We start from the raw sequence: 14,144 nt of genomic DNA on the forward strand, positions 1-14,144 counted from the left end.
CATTCAATAATACGTGTTGCCTAAATATCAACATCCTGACAAAATATATTGCATCCTATAAGGGAAGTGTTTTGAAGTTCTATTATGCAATAGGTCTTATGTGTACATAGTTATATTTGCTTATAAAACAGTTCACCTTTTACTGACATTTTTGTAAAAATAAATACATAAATAAATAAATAGAGAAGAACTAGATAAAATGAACTAATACTTGTTGTGTGTTTTTGGCATTTGTAAAAGAGCAATTTAAACTCAAATGGGGTAAGATTAGTGTTTCTGAATCCGGCTCCCAGGGGCCCCTAGCGCTGCACGTAATAGGAATCTCACTAATCTTACGCACAATTCAGGTCATGCAACCTCTAATAATGAGATGATGAGTCTAATTAGATGTGTTAGAGGAGGAAGGCATCTTAGTGTGCTGTGCCTCAGGGCCCCCAGAAGCAGGATTTGAGAATTACTGTGGGAGAGAAAAAGGGAAACACTGTCAGTGAGTCATGAGCTTTTCCAGGCATTTTTCTGCAAGCATATACAGGTTTTAGCTCAATTCAAAGACAAAGTGCGCGAGTGTAGACTTGTAAACAAGTAGTTGTCAAGCGATTCAGCAAAACAAATCCAAAATAGGCAAATATAGAAATCTTATCTTATCAGACTAATTGCTAAAAAAAATAGTATCATTTCAAAATTTATGAAATTATATTTTAACATTATTTAAAACTGTAAACGCATGTAGGCTACTGAACATGGAATTAGATGATCAGAACTGTCCTTTCGCCCCCTTGAGGTGTTTGGGATGATCTGCAGATGTTCGAAAGTAATAACCAAACCGCTTTAATGCCTTTAAAATAGTGAGAAAAGCAGATATGAAAACAAAGAGGGTGAGGGAATGAGACCTACACTCAGATCAATCCTACAACAATAGATATATATATATATATATATATATATATATATATATATATATATATATATATATATATATATATATATATATATATATATATATATATATATATATATATATATATATATTTGAAATGCCTTGAAAAGTGTTTAAGGGAATATTAAACTTTATTTTTGTTGTCATTGATTTTCAGTCATTCTTGAGACACGGAGTAAAAATCGTAGGTTTAAAAATACAAATATAAATACAAGTATTTACCGCAATTTTCACCTTTAATTTAATTAAATTTAATTTAATTACATTTTCTGATCATTATACCAAATCTAGGACTGTCTATTGTCTGTTCACTACATCTAAAACAGTGCGCTTCATCATATCCTTCGCATGCTTTCTAATTAATAAAAAAAAAAATTCATGATAAAAAAGATTTTGTTTTATGAGAAGTAACACTTAATAATATGTCGTTTTTCAGTGACACATGCATGCTTCATAATGTCTCTATGTTGTGCCCCCAGTTTTTGTCAACACCGTCAGACATGTAATAAAATCAGGTAATATCGGGGCAGCTGTCACTCCAAAGGACCCCTTGCCACAGTGTCAGACAGGTTCTGCTAACATTTATAGGTTTAGAATATTTTAAATCTTAATGTTAATATTTCCTGTGTCCCAATCATGATATGTCAACACCATCTTTCGAATTCAGAGGAAATTATTAAACTTTTAGATAATGTTATTCCCCTGAATCAGGTTCCATTAGCATCTAGCGTCAACAGAAAAAAAAGCAAAATGGCTGCTACGTGAACGCTATTTGTTTTGTTAAAAAACATGCCTAATTTGCCAATACCGTAAGATTTTGTGTTTCAGTGATATAACAAAATACTTAAATGTGACTCTTGAATAAGAGCTTAATATATAATAACATACTTATTGTTTGCTGTTTTTGCTTTAATAAAGTAATTAATTAATCCAATGTATTCAATATTTAAAATTACTACAAGACTCTGTCAAATTTGTCATCTCCATCAGTTAAATATTTTAATAATATTATATATATATATATATATATATATATATATATATATATATATATATATATATATATATATATATATATATATATACACACACACATATACATATACATATATATGATATTGTGGAATTGTTGCTTACAGTGAAGTCTTTTGAAATGTTAAACGCATCTTGACTGCTGTTTAAGATAAAGTTGAAATGATATCTGCACAGTCCAAGGTAAAAAAAAGCACATTTTCTTAAAAAAACTGAAAAGTTGGGAGGTTGCACCCTGACTTGTCCCACTTCTCAATTACTAAAAACCTTTTCTACTCTTTCCCAGAGCGAACTATCATCACGGCGTGACCGTGAACAGAAGTGAGAGGTCAGGTGTTTGAAGAGGAACATCACGTCTGTGGTTGTGGGAGCTCCATCAGTCAGTGAGGTGTGCTGCACTTTTGGACAAAGTTTTGCCTAAAACAAATTTGATGTGTTACAGTTACAGTGTAATATGTACAGTGTCTGATAAAGCTAGTGTAAATACCAGTATTCGTATTATACAAAGTACAGTCCTGTATGAATTTGTTTTATCCAAATGCTCATAATTAATTAGACAAATATGTTGTATTTACATAGTTAAATAAATATCTTAATTGTCGATTTAGAGTGAATAATTTGGCAACTCTGCTTTAGGCTATAGGTAATGTCAAAATTCTGATTTTTTTTTTTTGTGAGATTATATCACTTTATGCTTTTTTTTTTTTTTTTTTTTTTTTAAATTCATCAACTATTTTTGTAATTCTGACTTTTGTCCTCAAAACGTACCACCTTTTATACAGGATTACATATTACATTTATGATATAAACAGGATTTTATATTGTCATCACGTCAAAGGTTGCAATATAAATCCATTTTTACATCTATTTATATGTTTTTGGTCGCTACGATTCCCCATAATTTTTAATTTGTACATTTAATAACTTTTTTATTAAAGCATTATTTTCATAATAATAATAATGAGCAGTTATATAGCTATGTACAAATGTTTTGTCATTGTATCATTGTAAACTTCGCTGTGTGCTGTGCAGAATGATAGCTGAAAGAAAACTCACAGCTGAAAGGCCAAAGGTCATAGCTCCAGTTCGTCACCTGCTAAATGTTGAAAATCTAAATAGCAGAAGAACATTTTGACTTTCTGAACTCACTAAAACTCTTCTTTACCTCTGTGAGGTTGCTTGCTTACACAAACTTTATGTCTAAAAGTCAGTATTTAAAAATACTTTCAGTCCCTTGCACGCCTCTTCTTTTACCTTCAACTCGAGGAAATATCTTTTTGTCTAATTGACTTTCATGCCTAATAATAGCAACCTGCCCTATTGTTGTTGCCTTCAGTATGTTCTTTAATTGTGTCTACATTTCCTCTTTTTACCTTATCTCCAACCACTATCACTTTCTATCTCTGTTAAACAACGTGTGGTGTACCTAGATATCATCATAGCTTCCAAAACAAAACGGGTACAAAAAATAGTTTGCATAATTATGCTACCTTTTGTAACTACTTATATTATATTATATTATATTATATTATATTATATTATATTATATTATATTATATTATATTATATTATTTATTACATAACAAATTATAAGGCAGCTTTGCAAGAAATTGTTATCAGTTAAGATTTGCAATTAAAAACAAGATGTTTTTATCCGACACAGAAATTAGATATATCAAGAGGAAATGCACTTACTGAATATAAAAAGATATCATGATAATATCATTATAATTCAGTTTCGTGCTGCTGTCAGAAGTAGTGCCATTAGCAGTAAGTGTTTAGTAGTGGGTACTGAGTCAGAGTGGCTTGAGGTTTTTTAGTCTTCCTTCCTGCTGCGCTCTAGAAGGTCAGATCAAAAGGAAGTGAGATCCAGTCACTTGCTGTTTCTGTAGCTGATCAGAACCGGTTTTGTACCCTAAAACATCCATTAGGATGGCAGGTTTATGCAGGATTTGGATATTTAAGGTCCTCGTCTTGGGATTAATAGATTCGTCTCATGCTTCCCTGCGTCCTCGTGTGTCATTCTCTCAGGGTAAGTGAAACCCAGATTGATAGATGATAATGAGACATTTTTGATGATACAAAAACTCACACTTACAGTGGCTGATAGTGATTGAGTGTTGAGGACAAAGTATATGTAAATAGATGTTCTAGTATAAGCATTGAGAAAGAAACTGTTTTTTATCAGTCGGACTGCTGCTGATATCACTGCTGTCGTTTGTAACCACGTTTTTGTGAGAATGTGTTTCCAGTATGAATTACTGAGAAATTAATTGTTTTCCCAACTGTAATAAAGTAGTTTGGTCCTCTGACTTCTATAGAAATACAAAAAAATCTGCTCAACTTTGGTATAAGAAAATAATTCATGAAACAAGCCAAATCCTTACTTTAATCTTTGCACAGTCATGTTGGACAATAACACATGTGTATGTTTTGTAATATTTCTTCTTTAAGCATCTGAGCTGTGGCTTGGTTTGTTTTTATCTGTTGCTGTTGTTCTGCAAATACTTGATGGTCTAAATGCTGCTCGCTTGAAACCACCGCTGAACGATTATTTGTATCACACGCACGAAGGCCTGCTGCTGCAGAGAAGCGTGTCTTAACACTGCGGTTAGCTTCAGACATAAGTTAGAACATAAGTTGGAACCAATTATGAATCTGCTATGAAACTTAACCTTAAAATCAGCCTCATCAACAATCAGGGTTGTTATTTATCTTCTAATATTAATGATGCATTCTCTAAGAGAGTTTGGCTGATTAGACAACATCATATTTCTGTTTGTCTGTATGTTCAGTATTGCTTAATCTCAGCGGATGGGCCATGCTTATTTCCTCAGAGCAAAAAGAGGAAAAGAGTGTCAGTGTTGTGGTTTCATTGCTAAACACTTGGTCAAGAAAAATAATTTGGTGTAAAATACACACGCCAGTTTCTGAGAATTGTATTCTTATACTGGAGCGGTCAGGGTTTAACGGGTTGTTTTATTTCTTCCAACAGGAAGCTCAGAGCGTCTCTTGGGCCTCTACCACAGCTCTTCTGTGAAGAACAGCAGCACACTGCTGCTCAGCGCTGATGCTGACACACTGTTTGTTGGTGCTCGGGATGCTTTGCTCTCTCTGGATGTCAGTCAGCCTGATAGTATTACACTCAAAGACAAGGTGAGAAAGATTGTCTAACCCTTTAGGAATATTGTGCTGTATATTTCAGATTTGCACTCTCTAAACCTCCGTCATGAAGATCACCCTAGACTTAGGGAAAACTACTTTTAGTTATTTATATATTTATTTATTTAATTCATTTTTGCAGTTGGAATGGGCAGCATCTCCACAAAACATAAAAACCTGTACAGTGGCCTCAAAGACGGTATGTAGGCTACCATTCTTAACATCAGCCTGGAACTTTCTGAAAAGCTTGTATTTAAGGGTATTCTTAAGGAATAATGCATTATAAATAACTTTATAATATATTCTATCACCTCATGAATTTTTATAAGAACAGTTTTAATGTGTACTTATTTGTGGTTATAGCTTTTAAGAGTAAATACCAATTCAACTTTGCCATTACAGGCATAAATAATATTCCAAAACATACTTGAATAAAAATGTAATTATAACTATTGCTGTTTTAACTGTATTTTTGATAAATGCCAGCTGGGGCAGACTTTCGAAAACATAAAAAAAATTCTTTTTACTCCAAAAAAAAAAAAAAAAAGAAGAAATATAAATTATAAATTTTAATTTAAATTGAAATTGAAGAAATGCATTGTATGCCTACTTTGGCTAACAAATTGCAATTATGTGATTGGCCCTTTATTTTTACAAGCTTATAATATACCTCTTATTGTTCACTTTTATGCTTGTCCGTAACAGGATTGTGGCAACTTCATTAGTATTCTGCAGTTTTTTAACTCTACACACCTTTATGCCTGTGGGACAAATGCATATAAACCACAAGCCCTCATCATAGTAAGTTCAGATACATAAATTGCACAGATCAATATATGGGAATTAAATGGATTGAGATTAAAGTCTCTGTTTTAGCCAGCAAGTTCTCTGAGAACTGGCAGAGACACAAAAGATGCCAAAAACTGCTGTCCCTCCAGCTCCACCCAGAGGAACACAGCCACTATTGTTGGTGAGAGGCCAGAAACAACTTTTGAAATGACCTCACTTAAACTAGTGCTCTCACACGCTTAATTCTGACCTCCCTAACAGACGAAGAGCTGTATACAGCAACAAAAGTCGGCTACTTTGGGGTGAAGGTCATTTCTCGCTGTCACAGCAGAGGAGCGCGCAATAACTTGGAGCTTCAGAATGTACCAAAATTGCTACAGGGTTTGTATATTTTTGCCTCAGAAGTAACGCTGCCATAATGCTAACATATGCAAAGTTTGATGTTGATGGCCTATTATAGTACTTAATTCATAAAAGGCTCATAAATAAGTCGCTACTGCAACCTTGAGTGAATTTTCACAGTTTGTTTTTGTCTTAGAACCTGAATTCGTAAGTTCAACACATATCGCCAGTGAAGGAAAGATCCTGCTGTTTTTTACTGAGGTTGGGGACTTGACCGGAGACTCGTTTCTGAACTCTTTTACTGTGTCTCGTGTGGCACAGGTCTGCACGGTGAGGATAAGTAACCTAACCAAAACAGAGCAAATGTTATACATTATGATTGCTTTTAGACAGCAATGTATTTAAATTCATATCAACCATAAATATAGCAAAAAGAAGAACATATATTGTTAAAGACACTCAAGAATCTCAATTAAGACCACACCGAAATGATCAGGAGTGTACAAAATTCGAGATATATCAGCTATATAAAATCCAAAAAATCTTTTAAATTTTTTGTACTGTTCTTGCAAAAGGCATTTTGATTATATACATAATATTTTTTACTGTCATCTGGGTCAAAAAATACCTCAACAGACACAGCTCTACTACTTTTTTTAATGAAATCATTTTTATACCAGAATGACAACGGAGGAAGCCTTACCTTACAGAAGCGCTGGACATCCTTTGCTAAGTCTCAGCTGGTCTGCCAACAAGGGGATGAGCTCCAGTTCAACAAGCTGCAGGATATTGTCAAGATGTCCCCAGCGGATGACGAGTCTCCTGACAACACCCTTTTCTACGGAGTCTTTACATCACAGTGGTTGTGATTATTTAAATCAAACACGCAATCATGACATATTCTCACTGTTCTGAAAGCTCATGTGACATCTGTGTAATCCTTTACTTTCCATCTCTCTCTCTCTCTCTTTTAGGGCAGCGTCATCTAGCCTGTCGGCAGTCTGTGCTTTTAGTCTAACAGATATTAAAGCAGCTTTTTCAGGCGATTACAAGACATTCGATTTGAATGTAAACCACTGGAATCATCAACCAAATGTAGACGGTAAACTTGGCAAGGTAACACAGAATAAGAGAGCCAGTGGTATACAGTATATATGTAACATTTTCAGTTATTTACAATATATTAAAATATTACATTTCTATAAAATTCTTAAAATAATATTAATCTTATTTTTGCAATTTCATTTGATGCCACAGATTAGACACCGTAAAAGTCAACATCGGGAACCCACATATTGTATTTCTTAAATTAAAAAAAATAAAATCAGTGCTAAAGCAAACAGAGCAATGATTGCAAAGTGGCACAGTGTTTAAATTTCTCATGAAATCCTCTGCCAGTGATTTAATTATAGTAACAAATTAAACTGGGACCCGAGAATATATTTTAACATTCAGACAGTGATGCGCAGCAGCTTTAACCGCTGTGTAATCAGATGTGTGTCGTATCTTCACAGTGTGGATTATTCAATGACAACGACCGTGTGTTAAACATTGTAAAAAAGAGCTTCCTGACTGAAAAAGTTGTGCGTCCCGTGGACAAGAAACTGATTTTCTCCTCAACAGAAGAGCGGTATAGCCGTTTAGCTGTTCAGAGAACTCAAGCTGCAAATGGACACAGCTACACCATCCTTTACCTGCTCACCGGTACACACATAATTAATACAGACAGTCAGAAATAAAGATATAAAAGCTGTCACTGGGGCTGTACCTTTTAAAAGGGTATGTGTTTGTACCTAAAGGGTCCATTTTGGTACCATAAAGGTACAGATTTGTACTTAAAGTGTACATATTTGAACCTATGAAAGGTACACAGTGACAGCTTTTCTACCTTTATTCATGGATTTAGTTTATCGTGTTTATTTGTGTATGGTCTGATGTCCTCTTCTGTTTTCTTCAGAATCTGGTTTTCTTCATAAAGTCGTCCTGCTGGCTAAAGGTCCTCATGTCATCGAAGAAATTCAGATATTTAAGCAACCGCATACTGTGAAAAACATCCTTCTTTCCACCAGCAAGGTTTTTTTTTGTCTCATATATTATTGTAATCACTTCCATAATAAACAGAGTCAGAATTGATTAGATGTATAATGTGATCAGGTTTTATGTAACAGTCTTTGTAAATTATAGGGTGTGTTGTTCATCGGCTCTTCTGAGGGTGTCTTCAGAGTGCCTGTATCCAACTGCTCAGCTTATCCAAACTGTGCAGAGTGTGTGTTGGCCCGTGACCCGTTCTGTGGATGGGACTCAGAGACCAGAGCCTGTGCTACTGTGTCCAGAATGGGTTCTAACCTGTAAGTTTTTTTCTTCTGGACCAATGTCAGAATTTTAAGCTAAGATCTTGGGCAGTCATAAATAGTCCATAAACCACCCACTTAAGTAGCAACGGTCCAACTGATCCAGTGTTATTTTTGTATTATTTTTAATAATTTGAAATAGATTTTATTTTAATATTTTCAATTTTCGTTTTAAATTAAGCTTTAGTGTTTAGATTTTTTGGAATTAATTATGTTTTTATTTAAGCTTATTTGTTTTCATTATTTTTTAATTCAGTTTTAGTGCTTATTTTATTTTAGTTAGTTGCCAGGGCAACATTTCTGTTTTTCAGTTTATTTTGAATTAACATTAAACACAAATGTAATAGTTAGATTTTAGATATTTAATCATTTTAGCCTTAGCAATAACCACAGTGGACTGACTGAGATGAAAACTGGCACTTTTTGGGGGGTGCTTTGATGTGAAATGGCATATATCTCACTGCAATTCATATCTTTTTGTGTCTCAAACACAGACGGCAGGATGTGGAAAGCGGAAATGTCAATGCGCAATGCACAGAGTTCAAACATACTGCTGCTACAGGTGAACACATTTCTGAGTGTTCTTTGCAACTACATGGTGTAGGTCATTTGTAAAGGTGCCAGATTTTCAAATGCTTAATGTAAATATTCTAGTGTGAAATTATGAATATTTTCACATCCAGTCATTTTGTTTTGCTTACAAAAAAAGCTATTTTTTGCTAAAATTGACTCAACATGAGACCATCCATGATGTAGATGAGTTTGTTTTTCTCATCAGAGGAGATTTGGAGTCATTTAGTATTGCTTCAGTTGCTCACTAATGGATCCTCTGCAGTAAATGGGTGCCATTATTATGTTCTGGTATTTTAGTTTAAAGCTTAAAATCTTAATCATAGATTTGTTTCGTACAAGCATGCAGCTTTTCATTTCACAAAATACTGGAGTTGTGTGGATTAGATTACTGTGATGTTTTTATCAGCTGTTTGAACTTTCATTCTGACGGCACCCATTCACATTCATCATTTGATTCAATTAATATCTCTGTCTTTTTCCAGTGACGCGGATTGCACGATTAAATGAGATTGTGGTTCTACCGTGTCGCTCGAGATCCAGACTGGCGGATGTGACTTGGAGGTTTTCGGACAACAGAGTCGTTCCTCAGTTAATGTACATGCAGAGGGCAGATGACAGTCTTGTTTTTACAGTCACTCCAGAGACCTTGAAAACCTACCTCTGCGTGTCTGAGGAGCTGGGCTTCAAACAAACCATCGCCGCCTTTGCTGTAACTCTCCCTGTCTTCCCTCGTTCTTTCCCTCCTCCATCAGATCGCCAACCTGACGTAACCCTGAACTCTGACGAGGACCCAAAAACAGAGCCCATCTCTGATTACTACACAGCATTTGAGTTTGACGAATCTGAACCTACAAAAGAGGAAAGGACGGATGCATTTATGACACCAGACAGGACCAATGAGAAAAAAGCTAGGACTAATCCTCAGTCTACTATAAACATAAACACTGCAGGAAAAGACATCGTTTGCGTTGCACAGAAGAGTTACTATAACGAAATGGTTGCTTTTTGCCTCTTGTTCGTCTTTTGTCTCTTTGTATTCATTGCTTTTGTGGTTCTTTGGAGGCGCAGTATGAGGTGCAACAAAACCACACCTCAGAAACAACCTAAAGACGCGGAATCAGACAATATCTGGCAAACAGAACTGGACGAGCAGAAAAGCTGAGCCCTAAGCTAAACTAAAAAAATGATGCTTGACCCATATTTAGTCTGGAAAAATCTAGTGATCGCTAGAATTTTAGCAAAATATTGCATAATATGTATAGGCTAATCGTTTGATTTTATTTATATTTTAGGATTTTAGGAAATCATGCTTGTTTTGTCAAAACTGTTGTTCGGTCAGTGCTGAAATTCAGTTTTGGTTTGTTTTTTCTTTTTAGGATTTTAAGGTAAGATAGCCCCGCGTCATGAAAAAAATGGCTTGTTTACAAAAAAAAGGGATAATTTGCACAAAAAAATTAATTAAGAAGAAAATGTATGACTTACAGTTCTTTTCACAGTGTATAAATAAAATATCGCATTTATATATAATAAAAGAATAAATACTTTCTGACAGAAGTTCCACCTCTGTGCCTGAAGGGGTTAAATAGAATCAGTGGGAGGAGAAGGAAGTTTTATTTCCCGTTAGGCTTTTTCTGTTGTTCTGTCGGTAAATGAGGTCGCTCCTGAACCGATCCGTCTGAACAAGCGGCAAGTAAACAGGTAAACGTACGGTATTTTGTTTAGACGGGATACACACGTTTATAAGTTCGTCCTAAACTAAAATCACTGTCATGGTGGCTGTTTGTGGAAAGCTGGCACGCTGCCTACCTGCGCAACGTTATTGTCTTAAACTCCAGCAGTCGGGTCTGCTAAAACAGTATCAGTGGCGTTCGAGATGGCGTTCTTACGACGCTACTGTTTATGTCTTACTTTATATGTTTACTATATGCATTCACAGTTAGTGAAGAATTGTGACTGATAGTCCAGTTCGATGGATTCATAAATGAGTATTCAGCGATACAGTAGCTATAAAGTGAAACACAGGGCAGTAATGAAGGTGCCTGATAAAACACACCTGTTGTTTAGGCTATAACTAGAATAAATAACAGCATAATTAAATTATTTTTATATCACAAACTGTATACACAGTGAACAGTCTTATGCGAGCTATAACAGTGGCTTAAGATCTGCAACATTAAAAGCAGGTTTGACGAGCTAGTTCATATGGCGTCTTGTTTCCTTGTTGTGGCAGCATTAAGGTGAGCCTCATATTTCTGTGAGATATGGCCTCTTCAATGACTACTGAGGCGAACGGAGTGAGGGTAGTGACTCATGTTATTCCACTGGAGGAAAAAACACAGTCTCTCGGACCTGAAGACCAGCTCGGGTGAACTAGAAGAGTCCAACCTGTCGGCAAAAAACAAGATGTTCCTGAAGGGGAAGCCTCTGTCGCTGGGGGTGAGAGCTGGACTTGCAGTTTCACAACTATGTTAAATATTGCTTCTTATTTTTTGCAGCATGCAAGCCTTGGAGTTGTTTTTAGCCTGCAAGAATGTTGTAACAGATCACTTTTTCACACAACCGTTCTTCTAATGTTTAGAGGAAAGCGATTCAGGACTGTCAGATTTAAAGTATATTGTACTGAAGTGTTTGTGTGTGTTTGTGTAGTTGGTGCAGGTGTTTATTGGCGTGGTGGTCATGACTCTGTGCACCATTACCGTGCTCGTGGACATGCTGAATATTGAGACTGTAATGTCCCTCGGACTTCCTGTGAGTAAACATTTTGAGCCCTGGCGTTTTTACACAATATACAAAAATACACAATAAATGCCACTGAAATAACAGAAGAAATATGATCATTTATATAAAGAGGCGGTGGTTAAAAGAGGGTTGGAAATTTTCCAAATGTTTTGAAAAATGTTCACAAAAAATTTCCAAATTTTCGCAACCCTATTTCTAATTTGGTTTTGTTTTGTTCTTATTGCATTTTTTTTTTTAAATTCTGAAAATGTATTAATGGACATTTTTCAAAGATTTCTACTGGGACTATTTATTTATTTATTTGTTTATTTATTTATGCATTTGTTGAAAGTTTGTTTGTAATTTTTCATTATTACTTTTGAAAGACTCCATGTATATTTTGGTTATTTTGTATTTATTTATTTATTATATAATATGTTGTAAATTTGTATATATTTATTTTTATATAATTGTGTGTGTTGTGTGTGTGTGTGTGTGTGTGTGTATATATATGTATATATATATATATATATATATATATATATATATATATATATATATATATATATATATATATATATATATATATATATATATATAGCTGAATTGTGAGATTGAACTATTTCCTGAATATAGCAACTGTTACTGAATGAATTTATTTTTGCTTTTAATTTTAAAAAGTAAAATGTTTAATGCATTTTTTTTTAATTTTATTACAATATGGATTTATAGTTGGATATAATACAGCATTTACTTTTAGTCCACAGCTCTGTCAAGTTAGATTTTTCACCCTTCATAGTAAAAAGTTTTGACACCTCTGAAGTTTGTATCAGCTTGATAAAATCAAATAAATATACACAGAAATGATTTTTTTTTTTTTTTTTTTTTTTTTTTTTTTTCAGTTTGTCGTCTCTGGGTCCGTGGCAATTGCTGCACACAAGAGATCCAGTTCTTCTCTGGTGAGCAGACTCTCATATTGGCAGCAAGTTTATGTTTTTTTTTTTTATTCCTACAACATTCTGCACCCTTCTGAATAACCTTCAGGATTTCCTTTAGTTTTCAAATGTTCTGAAAACTCTTAATTCTTTAAAAAAAATACATTCCTGTCCTCTGTGTTGGTTTAGATCAAAGCCACGCTGTCCATGAGTGTGATCTGTGCTCTGCTGGCTGCTGCAGGAATCGGCTACTTCAGTTGGGAACTCAGCAACAGACCAGGAGTGGATCCTTGCAGCGATGGAGATTACTGGTCCTGTTCTTACATGATATGGAGATTTAATGTACGTCTGTGACTACTGATGATCTCAAATTTACATTTGATGAATGCAGATGTATTTGTAGCATGTTCGCGAGACAGAAGTTGACTGTCTGTATGCCGTGTGTGATGTTTTTTTTATTTAGAGTTTGATGGATGGTTTGAAGGGTCTCTTGCTGGTGCTTTGTTTTCTTGAACTGTGCGTGTGCATCTCTCTGGCCATCTTTTCTGCCCGGGCCATCCGACAGGTGAGATCAGACCTCAGTGGAGGTTTATATATATATATATATATGATGATCTGTTTGCGGTTGAAGACCTACGCTTATAAACTTCAGTTCTCAGTGTAGTCTTGATTGCGAAATAACGATGTGATCGTGGAAAATCTTCTCTCTTTATTTCAGAGTGAAACCGATGCCGACCCTTACAACAGTAACTCCAGTCTCCTGAAAGTCGGGGTGGATTGTGTCTCCAACCCCTGAATGGCCACACAGTTCTGGCCAAGGTTTCTCGAGTCAAACGTTTAATCATCATATAGGCTAAATTTGATACTGTCTGCTTTCTATAGTTCTTTCTTTTTGCTGGGATTCTTATATACAAGGCAAGATTTTCCACTAGAATTTGTACTTTTTGACATTTCTACATGGTGATGTTCTTCTATGAGGCCTATTACACAGTGCTTGCTAAATTTTATGAATAAAATGCACTACGTTTCATTATATTTCTCGCAGTTTTATTGAATACATTTAATTGTAACCGTTGTGTCATATGCTTTAAATACTCGAGCTCTTAAAACTCCGATTGGCTGTCAGTGTTTTAAAGTTTATTAGCTGGAAAAAGCAGTACTTTTTCAATACATTCCCAATGTTGGGGGAAACGTATAATAAAAGTATAATTTGTTCTCTGGTAAAGATCTTAAAGAAAATAAAGTTTTATTTTTTACGAAAGCCCATTTCAGCTGCAAAAGAAAAATGTGTTGGTAGATAATTGC

The 14,144-nt window shown here is 34.8% G+C and overlaps 2 protein-coding genes across 3 annotated transcripts; both read left to right on the forward strand.

Moving 5' to 3' along the window:
• Nucleotides 1-3,814: 3,814 nt before the first annotated feature.
• On the forward strand, nucleotides 3,815-10,740 carry LOC122360562 (semaphorin-4A). Of its 2 annotated transcripts, none has more exons than XM_043261283.1 (14): nucleotides 3,815-4,001; nucleotides 4,965-5,125; nucleotides 5,274-5,330; nucleotides 5,837-5,932; nucleotides 6,008-6,101; nucleotides 6,182-6,301; nucleotides 6,459-6,592; nucleotides 6,943-7,127; nucleotides 7,237-7,378; nucleotides 7,777-7,966; nucleotides 8,220-8,335; nucleotides 8,447-8,610; nucleotides 9,108-9,175; nucleotides 9,669-10,740. In XM_043261283.1, exons 1-14 carry the CDS (start codon nucleotides 3,902-3,904, stop codon nucleotides 10,346-10,348), a joined length of 2,307 nt encoding a protein of 768 aa, XP_043117218.1. In that variant the 5' UTR covers nucleotides 3,815-3,901; the 3' UTR covers nucleotides 10,349-10,740. The 2 variants fall into 2 exon arrangements, with proteins under 2 accessions (XP_043117218.1, XP_043117219.1); XM_043261284.1 differs by having other exon boundaries at nucleotides 6,943-7,124.
• Nucleotides 10,741-11,416: 676 nt separating this feature from the next.
• si:dkey-7j14.6 (uncharacterized protein LOC556585 homolog) lies at nucleotides 11,417-13,874 on the forward strand. Its single transcript, XM_043261285.1, is given in 7 exon segments — nucleotides 11,417-11,528; nucleotides 11,530-11,622; nucleotides 11,833-11,934; nucleotides 12,807-12,863; nucleotides 13,029-13,181; nucleotides 13,303-13,404; nucleotides 13,558-13,874. Coding segments are annotated over 7 exon segments (666 nt in total). The 5' UTR covers nucleotides 11,417-11,447; the 3' UTR covers nucleotides 13,636-13,874.
• The last annotated feature ends 270 nt before the right edge of the window (nucleotides 13,875-14,144 follow it).

This window comes from Puntigrus tetrazona, chromosome 16 (assembly GCF_018831695.1).
Source record: "Puntigrus tetrazona isolate hp1 chromosome 16, ASM1883169v1, whole genome shotgun sequence".
Lineage (NCBI taxonomy): Eukaryota > Metazoa > Chordata > Actinopteri > Cypriniformes > Cyprinidae > Puntigrus > Puntigrus tetrazona.